At 34.1% G+C, this 11836-nt stretch overlaps 2 protein-coding genes across 2 annotated transcripts; one reads left to right on the forward strand and one right to left on the reverse strand.

The window, feature by feature from the left end:
• LOC105324799 (tRNA (cytidine(32)/guanosine(34)-2'-O)-methyltransferase) lies at nt 1–1349 on the forward strand. Its single transcript, XM_011423982.4, has one exon. The coding sequence runs from the start codon at nt 130–132 to the stop codon at nt 1174–1176; it is 1047 nt and encodes a 348-aa protein (XP_011422284.2). The 5' UTR covers nt 1–129; the 3' UTR covers nt 1177–1349.
• A 1990-nt stretch (nt 1350–3339) lies between these two features.
• LOC105324800 (elongation factor G, mitochondrial) lies at nt 3340–11831 on the reverse strand. Its single transcript, XM_011423983.4, has 18 exons — nt 11675–11831; nt 11473–11526; nt 10078–10538; nt 9556–9672; nt 9257–9330; nt 8760–8836; nt 8307–8461; nt 7773–7863; nt 7159–7296; nt 6811–6912; nt 6449–6643; nt 6041–6123; nt 5483–5552; nt 5088–5180; nt 4831–4906; nt 4492–4560; nt 4113–4270; nt 3340–3670 (listed from the first exon to the last, which is right to left on the reverse strand). The coding sequence occupies exons 1-18, from the start codon at nt 11741–11743 to the stop codon at nt 3488–3490; spliced, it is 2265 nt and encodes a 754-aa protein (XP_011422285.2). The 5' UTR covers nt 11744–11831; the 3' UTR covers nt 3340–3487.
• Between the last annotated feature and the right edge of the window lie 5 nt (nt 11832–11836).

Consider the following 11836-nt stretch of genomic DNA (forward strand, 5'->3'; position numbering starts at 1 on the left):
GCGCTTATTTCAGCATGTAGTAATCCAACGTCACTGCAACGTGTATTTGACTCAGAATACCAATAATCCAGAGCACGTTTCGCAAATTTGTCTTTCTGTTAATCAGTATTTGGTTACTAATTTTCAACCATGGGGAAGTCAAGTAAAGATAAAAGAGATGTGTACTATCGCTTAGCTAAAGAGGAAGGATGGCGGGCAAGGAGCGCGTTCAAACTTCTACAAATAAACGAGGACTTTAATTTGTTTGAAGGAGTAAAGAAAGTTGTAGATTTGTGTGCTGCCCCTGGTAGCTGGAGTCAAGTGTTAGCCAGGAAATTAAGAGGAGGTGATGTCAAAAACGACGATGTGAAAATAGTAGCTGTCGATCTCCAGGCAATGGCTCCAATCCCAGGGGTTATTCAGCTGCAGGGAGACATAACCAAGAAGTCAACAGCACAGGAAATCATATCTCACTTTGAAGGCGAGAAGGCGGATCTAGTGGTTTGTGATGGGGCACCTGATGTCACTGGTCTTCATGACATTGACGAATACATTCAGGCTCAGTTGCTTTTAGCTGCTTTAAACATAACCACACACGTTCTTCGCACGGGTGGGACATTTGTTGCCAAGATCTTCCGTGGAAAAGATGTTACATTGTTATATTCCCAACTTCGTATATTCTTCCCACTCGTTGCAATATTCAAACCTCGGAGTAGCAGAAATTCAAGTATCGAGGCATTTGTCGTGTGTCAGAACTATTCTCCACCTGCAGGATACATTCCCAATATGTCGAATCCTTTACTCGACCACAAATACGACACAGATTACAATAATCTAGAAGGACCAAACCGAGTTATTGTTCCCTTTCTTGCTTGCGGAGATTTAAGTGGTTTTGATTCCGATCGAACATATCCTCTGAACCTTGAAGATGGCAAAGACTATGTGTACCACCCTCCAACTCAAGGACCAATCAAGCCTCCGTATGAGGAGGCATGTCAACTGAGAAAGACTGACCAACTGGCAAAAGTAGTTGACCCTACAAAGGCATCATCAGAATCATCAGACAAGAGTAAAGGAGATACCACAACCAAAGGCTCTACCATAGACTCTCTTCCAGATTGTCTGGATGAAGATTTGGAATTTGATCCTTCAGAACAAGATGTGTTGGAAGACTTAACGGAATTACAGATTGGATAGACACAGTGGCCAGCAATGTTTATAGTGAAAATGCACAGAAAATCACAAAATATTCTTTTGCATGTTTGTTCCTCTATTGACAGTGATTTTTGTCATGTTGATTTTCTTTATTTGTATATGTATGAATTCATTCATTAAATAATGCAAATAAAATTAGCTCTTGATAAGTTAAAGCTATTTAGAATTAATTATATCAATTTTAAAAGTATTTTCAGTTTATGTGCAGTGTGCATATGCAAACATATACACACCACCTGTTAAAGTTATAGTGCTTGATAAGTGATAACCCAAAGAAAGCAATATACTAAGCATGATTGAATGATGTCTGCATCAAGTCATACTCATAGATATAAACCACAGGCACCTGATGTTTTAAACTTTTCCCCTAATGAAAAATAAATCCTTGTACTAAAATATTATAGTACAAGGATTTTTTTCAATTAGAGAAGATTTTAAAACGTCACATGCCTGTAGCTTATCCCCTGTACTATATTTACTATTACATGTACCGGTAAATGTAATAAGCTATTATTATAGTGCAGAGGATAATCTTATTATTTAAAGAAATATTTTTAATGTCAAGCACCTGTGTCTTGCAGGGATACTGGATATTAAGGTTTTAGTGTATCAAGTTGAACATAAAGTCTTGAACAGAAGTCAAATCCTGGATTTTTGACCTATTATGTCAGTGCCCTTAACACCAAGTCTCAAGACCAAATGACAGATTTTTACACCAGTTACCGTACATATTCATGAAAATTAGATTTTTTCAGTTGCTTGAATTGTTGACTTTAATTCATTATTAAAACTTTTTTCTCATATTTACATACAAAAAAGAAAATTTTTAAGCCCCTTCACTTTTTCAAACAGTATGAAAATGGATATACATTGTACCAGTAAATGACACTGAAAGGCAAATTCAAAACTTGGTAGATTGCTTCCTCCCTCAGATAAGATTTTTAGCTTTGGCAAAATTGGGTAATTATGGCCCCTTGCTTTGGAAGACAGTGCTACATGTACTTGTACATTCCTGGGATGTACACATCCGGGTATTGTCATGCATAATGAAATATAAAAAAGCAAAACAAGCCGTAGCACCAAAAATCCAACTTTACGAAAACTCCAGGCTATTTTACCCAGTTAAAGGGGCATGGTCATGATTTTGGTAAAATCCTTTTTTCTGTTTTTATTAGTTACAATGCTTTAGAAATGCTTTTCCAATGATCAAATGAAATTTGAGAGTCATTCGTATAGAGTTATAAGCAGGATACAGGGCTCACAATTCCTTGCCATGTAAACAAGGCTCGTGCTCTGTCTTTGTTTACATAGATTCAATATACCAGTAAAATATATTTTTCAGGGTGATTTGCCAATCATTTTATTCATTTTAAGCAGAAATAAACAGTGTCTAACTTTTAATACATTCATTTTAGGTCTAAAACTTGAAAGTTCACTTCAACATTCAAAATGTACGTAAACAAACGCTTTGTTTACATAGCCAAGATTTTCAAGCTCTTTAACTCGCTTATAACTCAACGAATGACACTCTAATTTTGATTGCCTAACAAAAATGCCCTACTGAAGCATTGTAAATATTAAAATCGGAAAAATAATTTTTGACCAAAACCATGATCATGCCCCTTTAAATACTAGAAAAAAAGAAGCTGTCAATATGACAGCAAACCAGGTTTTCTTCTGCGTGAACAGTATGGATACTGTGGATACTTATGGATCCATAATCCATTTGTCAGCCTTAAATTGATGAACACTACCTATCCAGAGAAATTTGATATTTGATATTTTTGCCAAAAACTAAGTTCAACAGCTGGTATTTTTTTCATGAATTGTCAAAATTCAAAATCCAATTAATACGCACATCTCTGTTATATGTCCTACCGATATGCAAAAAATCAACTTCTTATTTTTCAAAACTAGGAGAAATTTTTTAATACAATATGGGGTACCCTTTTTCAGCTGCCTGCCCGCCATTTTCACCATTTCATTCACCGAATTTTTCCTTTGGAAAACACGGTTAATAAAAACTTTTCTTTAAGCACATGATTAATTTACAACTAGTACTCAATTCAAAGCATCATTCTGCTGTCATATTCATATGTCCTGCTGATTTTGAATTCTCTTTTGAAAATACATGTACCATAAACACGGCTTTTTAAAATTTTATTATATACACCGTCATTCGCTGAATATCACAATCATCATCACTTTTCTCTAGAAGTTTTGTCTTCAAATCTTACATCATCACATCTCCTCTCAATAAATAACATTAACTAAAACACTAGACACATTGCTATCAATTTCTCTTCCTCTTCTTCTCCTGAGTGTCCTTGTTGTCTGAGTTCGTGCTCTCCGTCAGCTGTCGCATGGTTTCCTCGGAGGCCGGGCAGTATTTACTGTACTCCATGGTGAACTCGCCCTGCCCCTGGGTCTGGGTTCTCAGCTCAGTGGAGTACCCAAACATCATGTTTAATGGAACCTTTAGAAAAGTAAATAAAGAAGAGATGAAATCATTACCATAGTTTCTCAGACTAAAAATGTAAAACATAACATTAATGCTCCAAGAATGTAATTTATTTTTAATTGAAATACAAATGTATTATAATAAAGGGCGTATTAAGGATGCTTTTTTTTGTACTATAGTATTAAATTATCATGGTATCAATAAAATTAAACAAACAGCATTTTCTAAATCATTACTTTTTTGCCTTGCTGAACAGATATTTATTTACTCTATCCAAGTACGTGTGTACCCACTAGATGAATAAAATATAATGAGCTTCAAACTTCTTGCAAGATTTGAACTTTGCAGTTATCCAGTATCTTTATAATATTTCAAGCAAAAAGTTATTGTGCTATTTTTTCAATAAATAGTTTCCGATAGTTGATTCATAAAGGGACATTATATAGAAATCCTCTACCTCACAGTAAGAAGTAAAGTATCCCTCATTGGAATCTGTCCCCAAAAATATAGCATTCCTCTTGGTCAGTCCTGCCAGCACTGATCCTTGGTACTCCTGTGGAGCATTCACTTCTACAGTCATAATGGGCTCCAACATTGCCCAGTCATAGGTGTAGGCTGTATTAAGGGAAATAACTACATAACCACTTGTCTTCGATTTAAATAGATGTAGATCGGCTTGTCATGGAATATATTCATTAGTTTAAAAGCTGTATGTAAAATGTAGATGGACTTCTTATGTAATAATTTTTTTCTTCACAAAAAAAAATTTGAAGTTCTGCGATACACAATATTGATTTTATAAGGTTGGTTCTGATATCATGGAGTTGGTCACTTACTATCTAAGCCTGCTTGGAAGGCTGCTTGTTCAAAGGCCCAGTCACTACTGTCCACACTGTGAGAATCACCTGTAACAGGTAAAATGTCAGCTCTCTAGATATGTCATTCTCTTATAAAAAATGATGGCATTCTAGTCATTCAGAGTTCACTACAAACTCTGCATTACATGTTTAAAGGGGAGTAATTCAAATAATATTAGCTGTGTTGCAGAAAATTATCACAGCTGTGCATAATCCTGGTGCCATTAGATAATCTAATGATAAAATAGCAAATTTAAATTGCACAGTACATGTACAATGATGGGTGTCTTTAAACTCTTCATGAAGTCCTCTACTTACCATCTTTTAATGTGATTAGAACTCCAGATACCCTTTGTTCAGCTAATGGTCCCTTTTCATAACATTTCCTGAACCCCTACAAAAATCAAACAACAAATATAAACACAATGCAGGAATTTGTCCATGACATCATCCCTGTTAATGGAAAGGGTTTTGAAACAGACAGGTGTAAAGAAACAGAAAAAAGTATCAAAGGATAAGAATTAATTGTCAAGGGAGCAGTGATTATACAACTTTTTGTCCCAATACGACCTTACCCTCTCTATTGCCGGGATATAGCTCTTTGGTACGTTGGTTCCTGTAGTCTTGTCAACAAAGATCAGTTTTGTGTTCTCCTCAGGAGGCAAGGGCTGGAATAAGCAAATATAGGTACTCATTTAGAGTAAAAACCCAAAACAAATGTACCTTTAAAATAAAATGCCAACAAAAGATATAAATACAAGTTGTAGAACTTGTTTATCAATTTTTGAAGAGTAAATAAAGTTCAGTTTTCCTTAAAAATAATATGTAACTGAATTCAGCATCAAAAATAGCTGATAAGCTTTTAACCATAGATTTATGCATATTGAATCAAGTCTAATTCTTTTGCATTAAATCCTGGTTTTTACATAACTACATGTACATGTATCTCAGATATCCAGCCTCCCCCTACCTCCACAGTTCCTATCACTCTGGCGTACTCTCCTCTTCCACCAGACTGCTTCTTGTGCCAGTAATCAAAACTGTTAAAAAAAATCTAATTGATTTAAAAAAAAAAAATTATAACAGTTGAAATTCGACATCTCGAACACTGACATCTCAAATACAAATGATATGTCAAAGTGATTTGTAATTTTCAACCACTTACCAGTATATATGTATTTTTGAGTACTTTATTCTCAATATCTCAAATACCGGTACTCCGATATCTTAAAGTTTTTAAACAGTCACATCTATTTCGAGATAACAAAGTTTGACTTCTCAAATCATAGTTTCACACTTAGTTCCATAAACAGTTCAATCATATGCCACTGTTACTGTTAATAAAAATAATAAGTGACAGATATTTGTTTTCTTTGAAAGGCTGGAAGTTTTCTTTACATAAAGACATCTACTGTACTTGCGATAATTAATCAGTGACTTGATATGCCTGATCATGGTCTCTTTCTTGTTTTTTAGGCCTAGTGTCCTGGGCCTTCAAACATGCATGCTGATACACACACACACATACCTGCATGGATTGATCAATGTCTCCCGGAACGAGACCTTGGGCTTTCCTAGAACACATTTTGCTTTGTACTCCCTTTCAAGTCTCTGTGAATAAAAACAAACATTAAAAATTTCCCACTACAAATACATTTACTTGGATCCATCATTCTTAAAGGTAAAAACTACATAAGAAGAGATGTGAATCTACAATCAATTAAAAAGGACAATGTTTTGAATGAAGTAAGACACCTTAAAATACACACATGTATACAAGTAACTGGATGATCAAAAACTTAAACTATTTCAACAAAGAGCTCTGCAGAACTCTTATGTAATTTAAGTACTTGTCTCAAAATCTAATACATGTACTCTGTATCTCCAATAGTTTAATACACACCACATTCAACTGAACAACACGATATTCATGTACCTGGGCATAGATATCCAGATGTAGTTCTCCCATTCCAGTGGCTATTGTTTCTCCTAGCTCCGGGTCAAAAGCCACCCTAAATGTTGGATCCTCCTTGGTGAAGCGGGCCACGCCCTTGGAGAAATTGTCCAGGTCCTGCTTGTTGACAGGTTTGATTGACATGGAGATGACTGGGTCTGGGACATACATGGACTCCTTAAATTCAATATCATGAAAATAATAAAAATGTATATCTTTTGGGCATTCCAATATTTTTTAAATTTTCATACATGCTTAATAAATGATAGGAGCATTTTTTTGATATTAATAAAAAACAAATAATATGTGAACACAAATCAAAGACAGAGAGAGAGAGAGCTGACCAGTGATAGCTGCATGCTTCCTTTGTTGACAAATGTGTCTCCCCCAGCACAGTCCACACCAAACAGAGCACAGATGTCGCCGGCATACGCTTCAGATATATCCTAAAACATAAAGCATGGTATAACAACAAGAAATGGTGTAAGGGGGAGATAATGACAATCATTATCTTTCCTGATATTCTGTTTTTAACTATATAAAATTGGGAAAGAAAAAAGCATTTAAAACTTGAAAATTAAGACTTCCAATTACATACATATATGCATACACATATCTATATATACAGGTGTATATATAGATGAATTTGTAGCATACAATGGAGGAAAACAACTTTAAACTTTGATTATTACCTCCATTTCATCAGCATTCATTCTGACTAGTCTGGACACCCGCACTTTTTTGTTGTTCCTCGTGTTGAATATGGTGTCTCCTTTTTTCATTCCTCCTTGGTAAACCCTCATGTATGTCAGCTGACCAAATTTACCAGCCTAGAACAATTACATTTCCAAACGTACATTATTTTAATAACATTAATAATATCCGTATTGTCAGTAGTAAATAATCCAGGCATTTATTATAATTTTTTCATTCGCATGATGTGAATGTTAGCAAAGCTGTCAAACTTCATTATCCAAACTAGATGGGACTGTTTAATAACCTCCAGATATCTGAGTATTCCAGATAGGGTAAAATACTTCAAAAATAACAGGTAAGTGGTTGGGACCTACAAATCACTTCGACATATCCATTGTAATCAAGATATCAGTGTATGAGATATCAAAGTTCAACTTTTTATTGAAATCTGATAATCAACGGACTTGTCTTTTCGTAGAGTCAGGATGATAAGCTCCTGAACATTTACTTTGTAGATGTTAAAATTATTTTACAATATCAAATATGTTAATTTCCACATGCATTTAATACTTTAACAGAGCAATGGACAAAACATTTTTAATTATGATACCTCTAATTTAAATGCAAGTCCAACGAATGGGTTATCTGTGCTTCTCTCTGAGCTGAGGGTAATTTTTGTTGGATTCCCATTTTCATCTAGTCTGAAATTAATTAAACCAAACTGTAATTAGGGATTTTATGATTCATTACAGATTTTTTGTAACTTAATTTTGTTCATGTTGTGTATCATAACTTACCTTGCATGTAAATTTGATGATTATTTACAATTATTTTAAAGAAATAATTTTTAGAATGAATACAATAAGCCTGGTTTTAAATTATTCACAAAATCTACATGTATGTCCTCAGTTTCTATTCAACATGATAATAAAAATATAAATCAATCCATGTACATTGTATTTCCAATGAAACTGCATAATAAAAAAAATTCATGCACTAGTTGTTATTACCGGTAATCATTCAAAGAAATTGTTTCTTGTTTTTACCTAAATTGTACCTACATGTATATATCAACAACAATTACAGTTTGCTTTGATTTTGTAAAGGAACATGTATATAATTACTTTAAGTAATTATTTCCTACTTTTCATTGTCGAGACATATATTGTGGACTTCTGTTGGGTTGGGAAGGTAGTCTAACACTGCATTCAACAATGGCTGCACCCCCTTGTTCTTTAAAGCAGTACCCATCAAGACAGGGGTGAAGGCCCTCTTGATACAGGCTCTCCGAACAGCAGCCTAATTAACAGATAAGTAACAATTAAACACATGGATCAAATATAAATTTAAAGAGTTACACGGTGAACTTTAAACATGATGCTTTTTTTAATTATATGTTCTGTCAATCTTTTTTTTTTTCAAATAGCTTGCTGATAAAGTGAGAAATATATAATTCAAATTTCATATTCACAATTTTAAAACATCAAGTTTAATTTTTTTTTGGTGAGCCAAAATTCAAAAGATGATGCACTACAGCTGATATGCACATTGTAAGACAACAGCTGACAACAATCCTAAAAGTTAACCCAGCTGTCACCTTGATATCATCATTAGTTGGTTCTTTCTCCTCCAGAAACATCTCTCCCAGTATGTCATCCACATTAGACACAGACTCTGCAACGATCAAAGGAAACCAAAATGAGGTTTAAATCAATGGTATTATCTCACAGAGCAAACTGAGTTTATCTATTCTAGTTTCAACAAAATATGTGACATTATTCCAAAGCCCCCCAAAATTAAAGGTAATTTAAATAAAGTATAGCGCTTTAATTAATAGATATGACTTGCTTCTTCTTACTGAACTGGTAAAAAATACACCGGAATAAAGTGTTGATTATTTTATTCTTAAAATTTTTTATTGATATCTCCCGATCTAGTATATACATGTATCTAAAAAAAAATTCTTACACTGGAGATGACAGTTAAAGCTATTTTACAAAAAAGTTGACCACTCTAACTTTGCAAAAGTACCATACATGTTGATTTGGAACTCTTCAGTATGGAGCATCACTTATTTAACATCCATTTACCTACCTATCAGTCGTTGTCTTCTCTCCTTAGCTTCTGTTCTCAGATGAGCTGGGATTTCATCTTCAATGATTGTTAACCTGCAAAATAAGTTGCATAATATTTAATGTAAGAGAAAGATTTATAGTGTTCATATTCAGATTTATAGGTACAAGTATCCTTACTATATATATGAAAAACATTCCTTCATTAAGTTTAAGAAATTGTCAACATAAAATAAATATAATAAAACTTTAATACAATATACACAAAAAAGTAAAAATACTTGAGTTATTAAAGGTTCATCACATTCAATTACAACTTACCCACAAGGTTCATCAAAGTAGAGAGCTTTTTGTTCGATGAGATCAACAACTCCTTGCTGATCCTTCTCTAAGCCAATAGGCAACTGTAGAAACTCTGCATTGTGATTTAGCTTGGATCTGAAATAACCAGTCAGATGTGGAGTCAAAAATTACAAATTGTTAATAAAACAAAGAAGATGAGTGTATAAGGTGTGTAAGATGCCTACATAAGGACAAATAAGATACTGTAAAATAAAATATCGACAAATCTGATAATTGCTTTTAAATATCATTCAAAACAAGATTTATTTTACAATTTTTCAAATCACTTAAAATATGTTATGTAGCACTCTCTGAAGTGCTTCATGAATCATAAGAGTCTTATATTTTGAATTATTAGAGGAGCTTAGCCAGGGAGTCATTATATGCAGCTGCAACCTTTTTTATAGCACAACATGCACAGGAAGTAAGGGAAAAACTTGGTAATGCTTAAACTTATAGGAAATGTAGATCTTGAAAAATAAAGGGAGTAAGTAAAAATACCTGAGTTGAGTTAATACACGAACTGGATTAGACCCCAATCTATCCAATTTGTTGATGAAGGCCAGACACGGCACATTGTATCTTTTCATCTGTCTATTCACTGTAATTGTCTGACTTTGCACTCCCCCAACAGCACACAGCACAAGCACAGCACCGTCCAGCACACGTAGAGCACGCTCAACTTCCACAGTGAAATCAACATGGCCAGGAGTGTCAATAATGTTTATGTTTGTACCTTTCCAGTTCACATACGTCGCGGCAGACTGGATGGTGATTCCACGCTGTTTTTCTAATTCCATGAAGTCCATCTTGGCTCCGACATTATCTCTTCCTCGGACTTCGTGCATTTCCGCCAGTTTTCCAGTATAATACAGGAGACGTTCTGTTAGGGTAGTTTTACCGGAATCAATGTGTGCAGAGATGCCAATGTTTCTTATTAATGAGGAATCCATTGTAACATCCTGTAAAGTATTAGAATTACAATATCATTTATTGCCATTTAATTGCTTCTCCAAAATCAATTTTTAAGACGATTAAAATAAATATAATAACATATCAATTTGTAATGGTCAGCCTGGTTTGATCGCAATTGTCTGATAGCTCAGTAGATAGAGCACCTGACTGGATATTCAGGGGGCAACAGGTTTGGATCCCACTCTGCCCTGTCATTTTTACCCATTCTATTACATTTAGTGCCAAGATCAACCCCTTGAACTGACAGTTTTAACTTATGCTAGGGGAGAGAGGGCAAAGGTTGTTAAATAGGGGGAAGAATGTGATGGCCAGACCAGTTCAATTGCTATCACAATACAGTTTAGCTGGTAAAGCACCTGACTATGTAGAGATTAATGGGGCCTGGGTTGGAATCCTGATATAGTCCTTCATTATTTTTTATACAGTCTGCCCAAAAACACTTATGCAGCATATTCTTTTATTATTCATTATTTATAAAATTCTCAGGGTTCAAACTAAGAAAAGATGTAAACATTTCCCATTATATAAGTCTAGTTTACAAATCTGTTTTTGTTCCAATAAACTTTACCAAGTGAAAACTTATTATGTGTCAATGAAGATACCTTGGAACTTTTCAATTTCAACAATGTAATTAAATCACTTGTTTCACAGTTATACATATTTTTTTTTTCTAAAATAGTAAAAATGTTGCTATACATAAATATCTTGCATGGGACAGACCATATTACAAACTATGGTTATACTTATTACTGTAAATTAAGCAAATTCTAACGATGTAGATAAAGCACAAGTATAGCAGAATGAAACAAATTTTATATAAATTACTCTGTTCAAACTGAAATTCTGATTTCCCTTCAGTTATATAAACAGACACCTGGGGGTGAAGATGGGGAGGCTATTGAAGTTTCACTTTGTACTTACCCCGGTTTTCCGGGTGGAGTAATTCTTTGCTGCACATGCAATACATGGCGTGAACTGAAAAGTATAGAATGAGACAGTGGGTTTTGTTTCTAGATACGTTTATTTGTATTATGCAATTATGCAACGACATAGAGATAATTCTGGCTACCAGTAACATTACATTGTAAATAATCTGTGGAGAAATTTGAATGGGAACACATACCTTTTGCATTGGAATACCATTTTTAATAGAAAGATGAACAACACTCGCAAATCTCTTTAAAATCGTCATGACTTTTTATGTGTTACAAAACAGTTAACGTTTACACAAAATACAGTTGACATTCACCGGCGCTCCATGTGCGTAAAATCTTTAGCGCATGCG

The sequence above is a fragment of the Magallana gigas genome, chromosome 8 (assembly GCF_963853765.1).
Source record: "Magallana gigas chromosome 8, xbMagGiga1.1, whole genome shotgun sequence".
NCBI lineage: Eukaryota > Metazoa > Mollusca > Bivalvia > Ostreida > Ostreidae > Magallana > Magallana gigas.

Excerpts from the sequence above, each read along its gene's own strand:
- LOC105324800 (XM_011423983.4), bottom strand. The coding sequence starts at position 11,743 with ATGACGATTTTAAAGAGATTTGCGAGTGTTGTTCATCTTTCTATTAAA. Across the intron at positions 7,864-8,306 it reads ATATGTCTCGACAATGAAAA|ACTAGATGAAAATGGGAATC; the intron begins GTAGGAAATAAT and ends AATTAATTTCAG. Across the intron at positions 4,907-5,087 it reads ATATCCCGGCAATAGAGAGG|GGGTTCAGGAAATGTTATGA; the intron begins GTAAGGTCGTAT and ends TGATTTTTGTAG.
- LOC105324799 (XM_011423982.4), top strand. The coding sequence starts at position 130 with ATGGGGAAGTCAAGTAAAGATAAAAGAGATGTGTACTATCGCTTAGCT.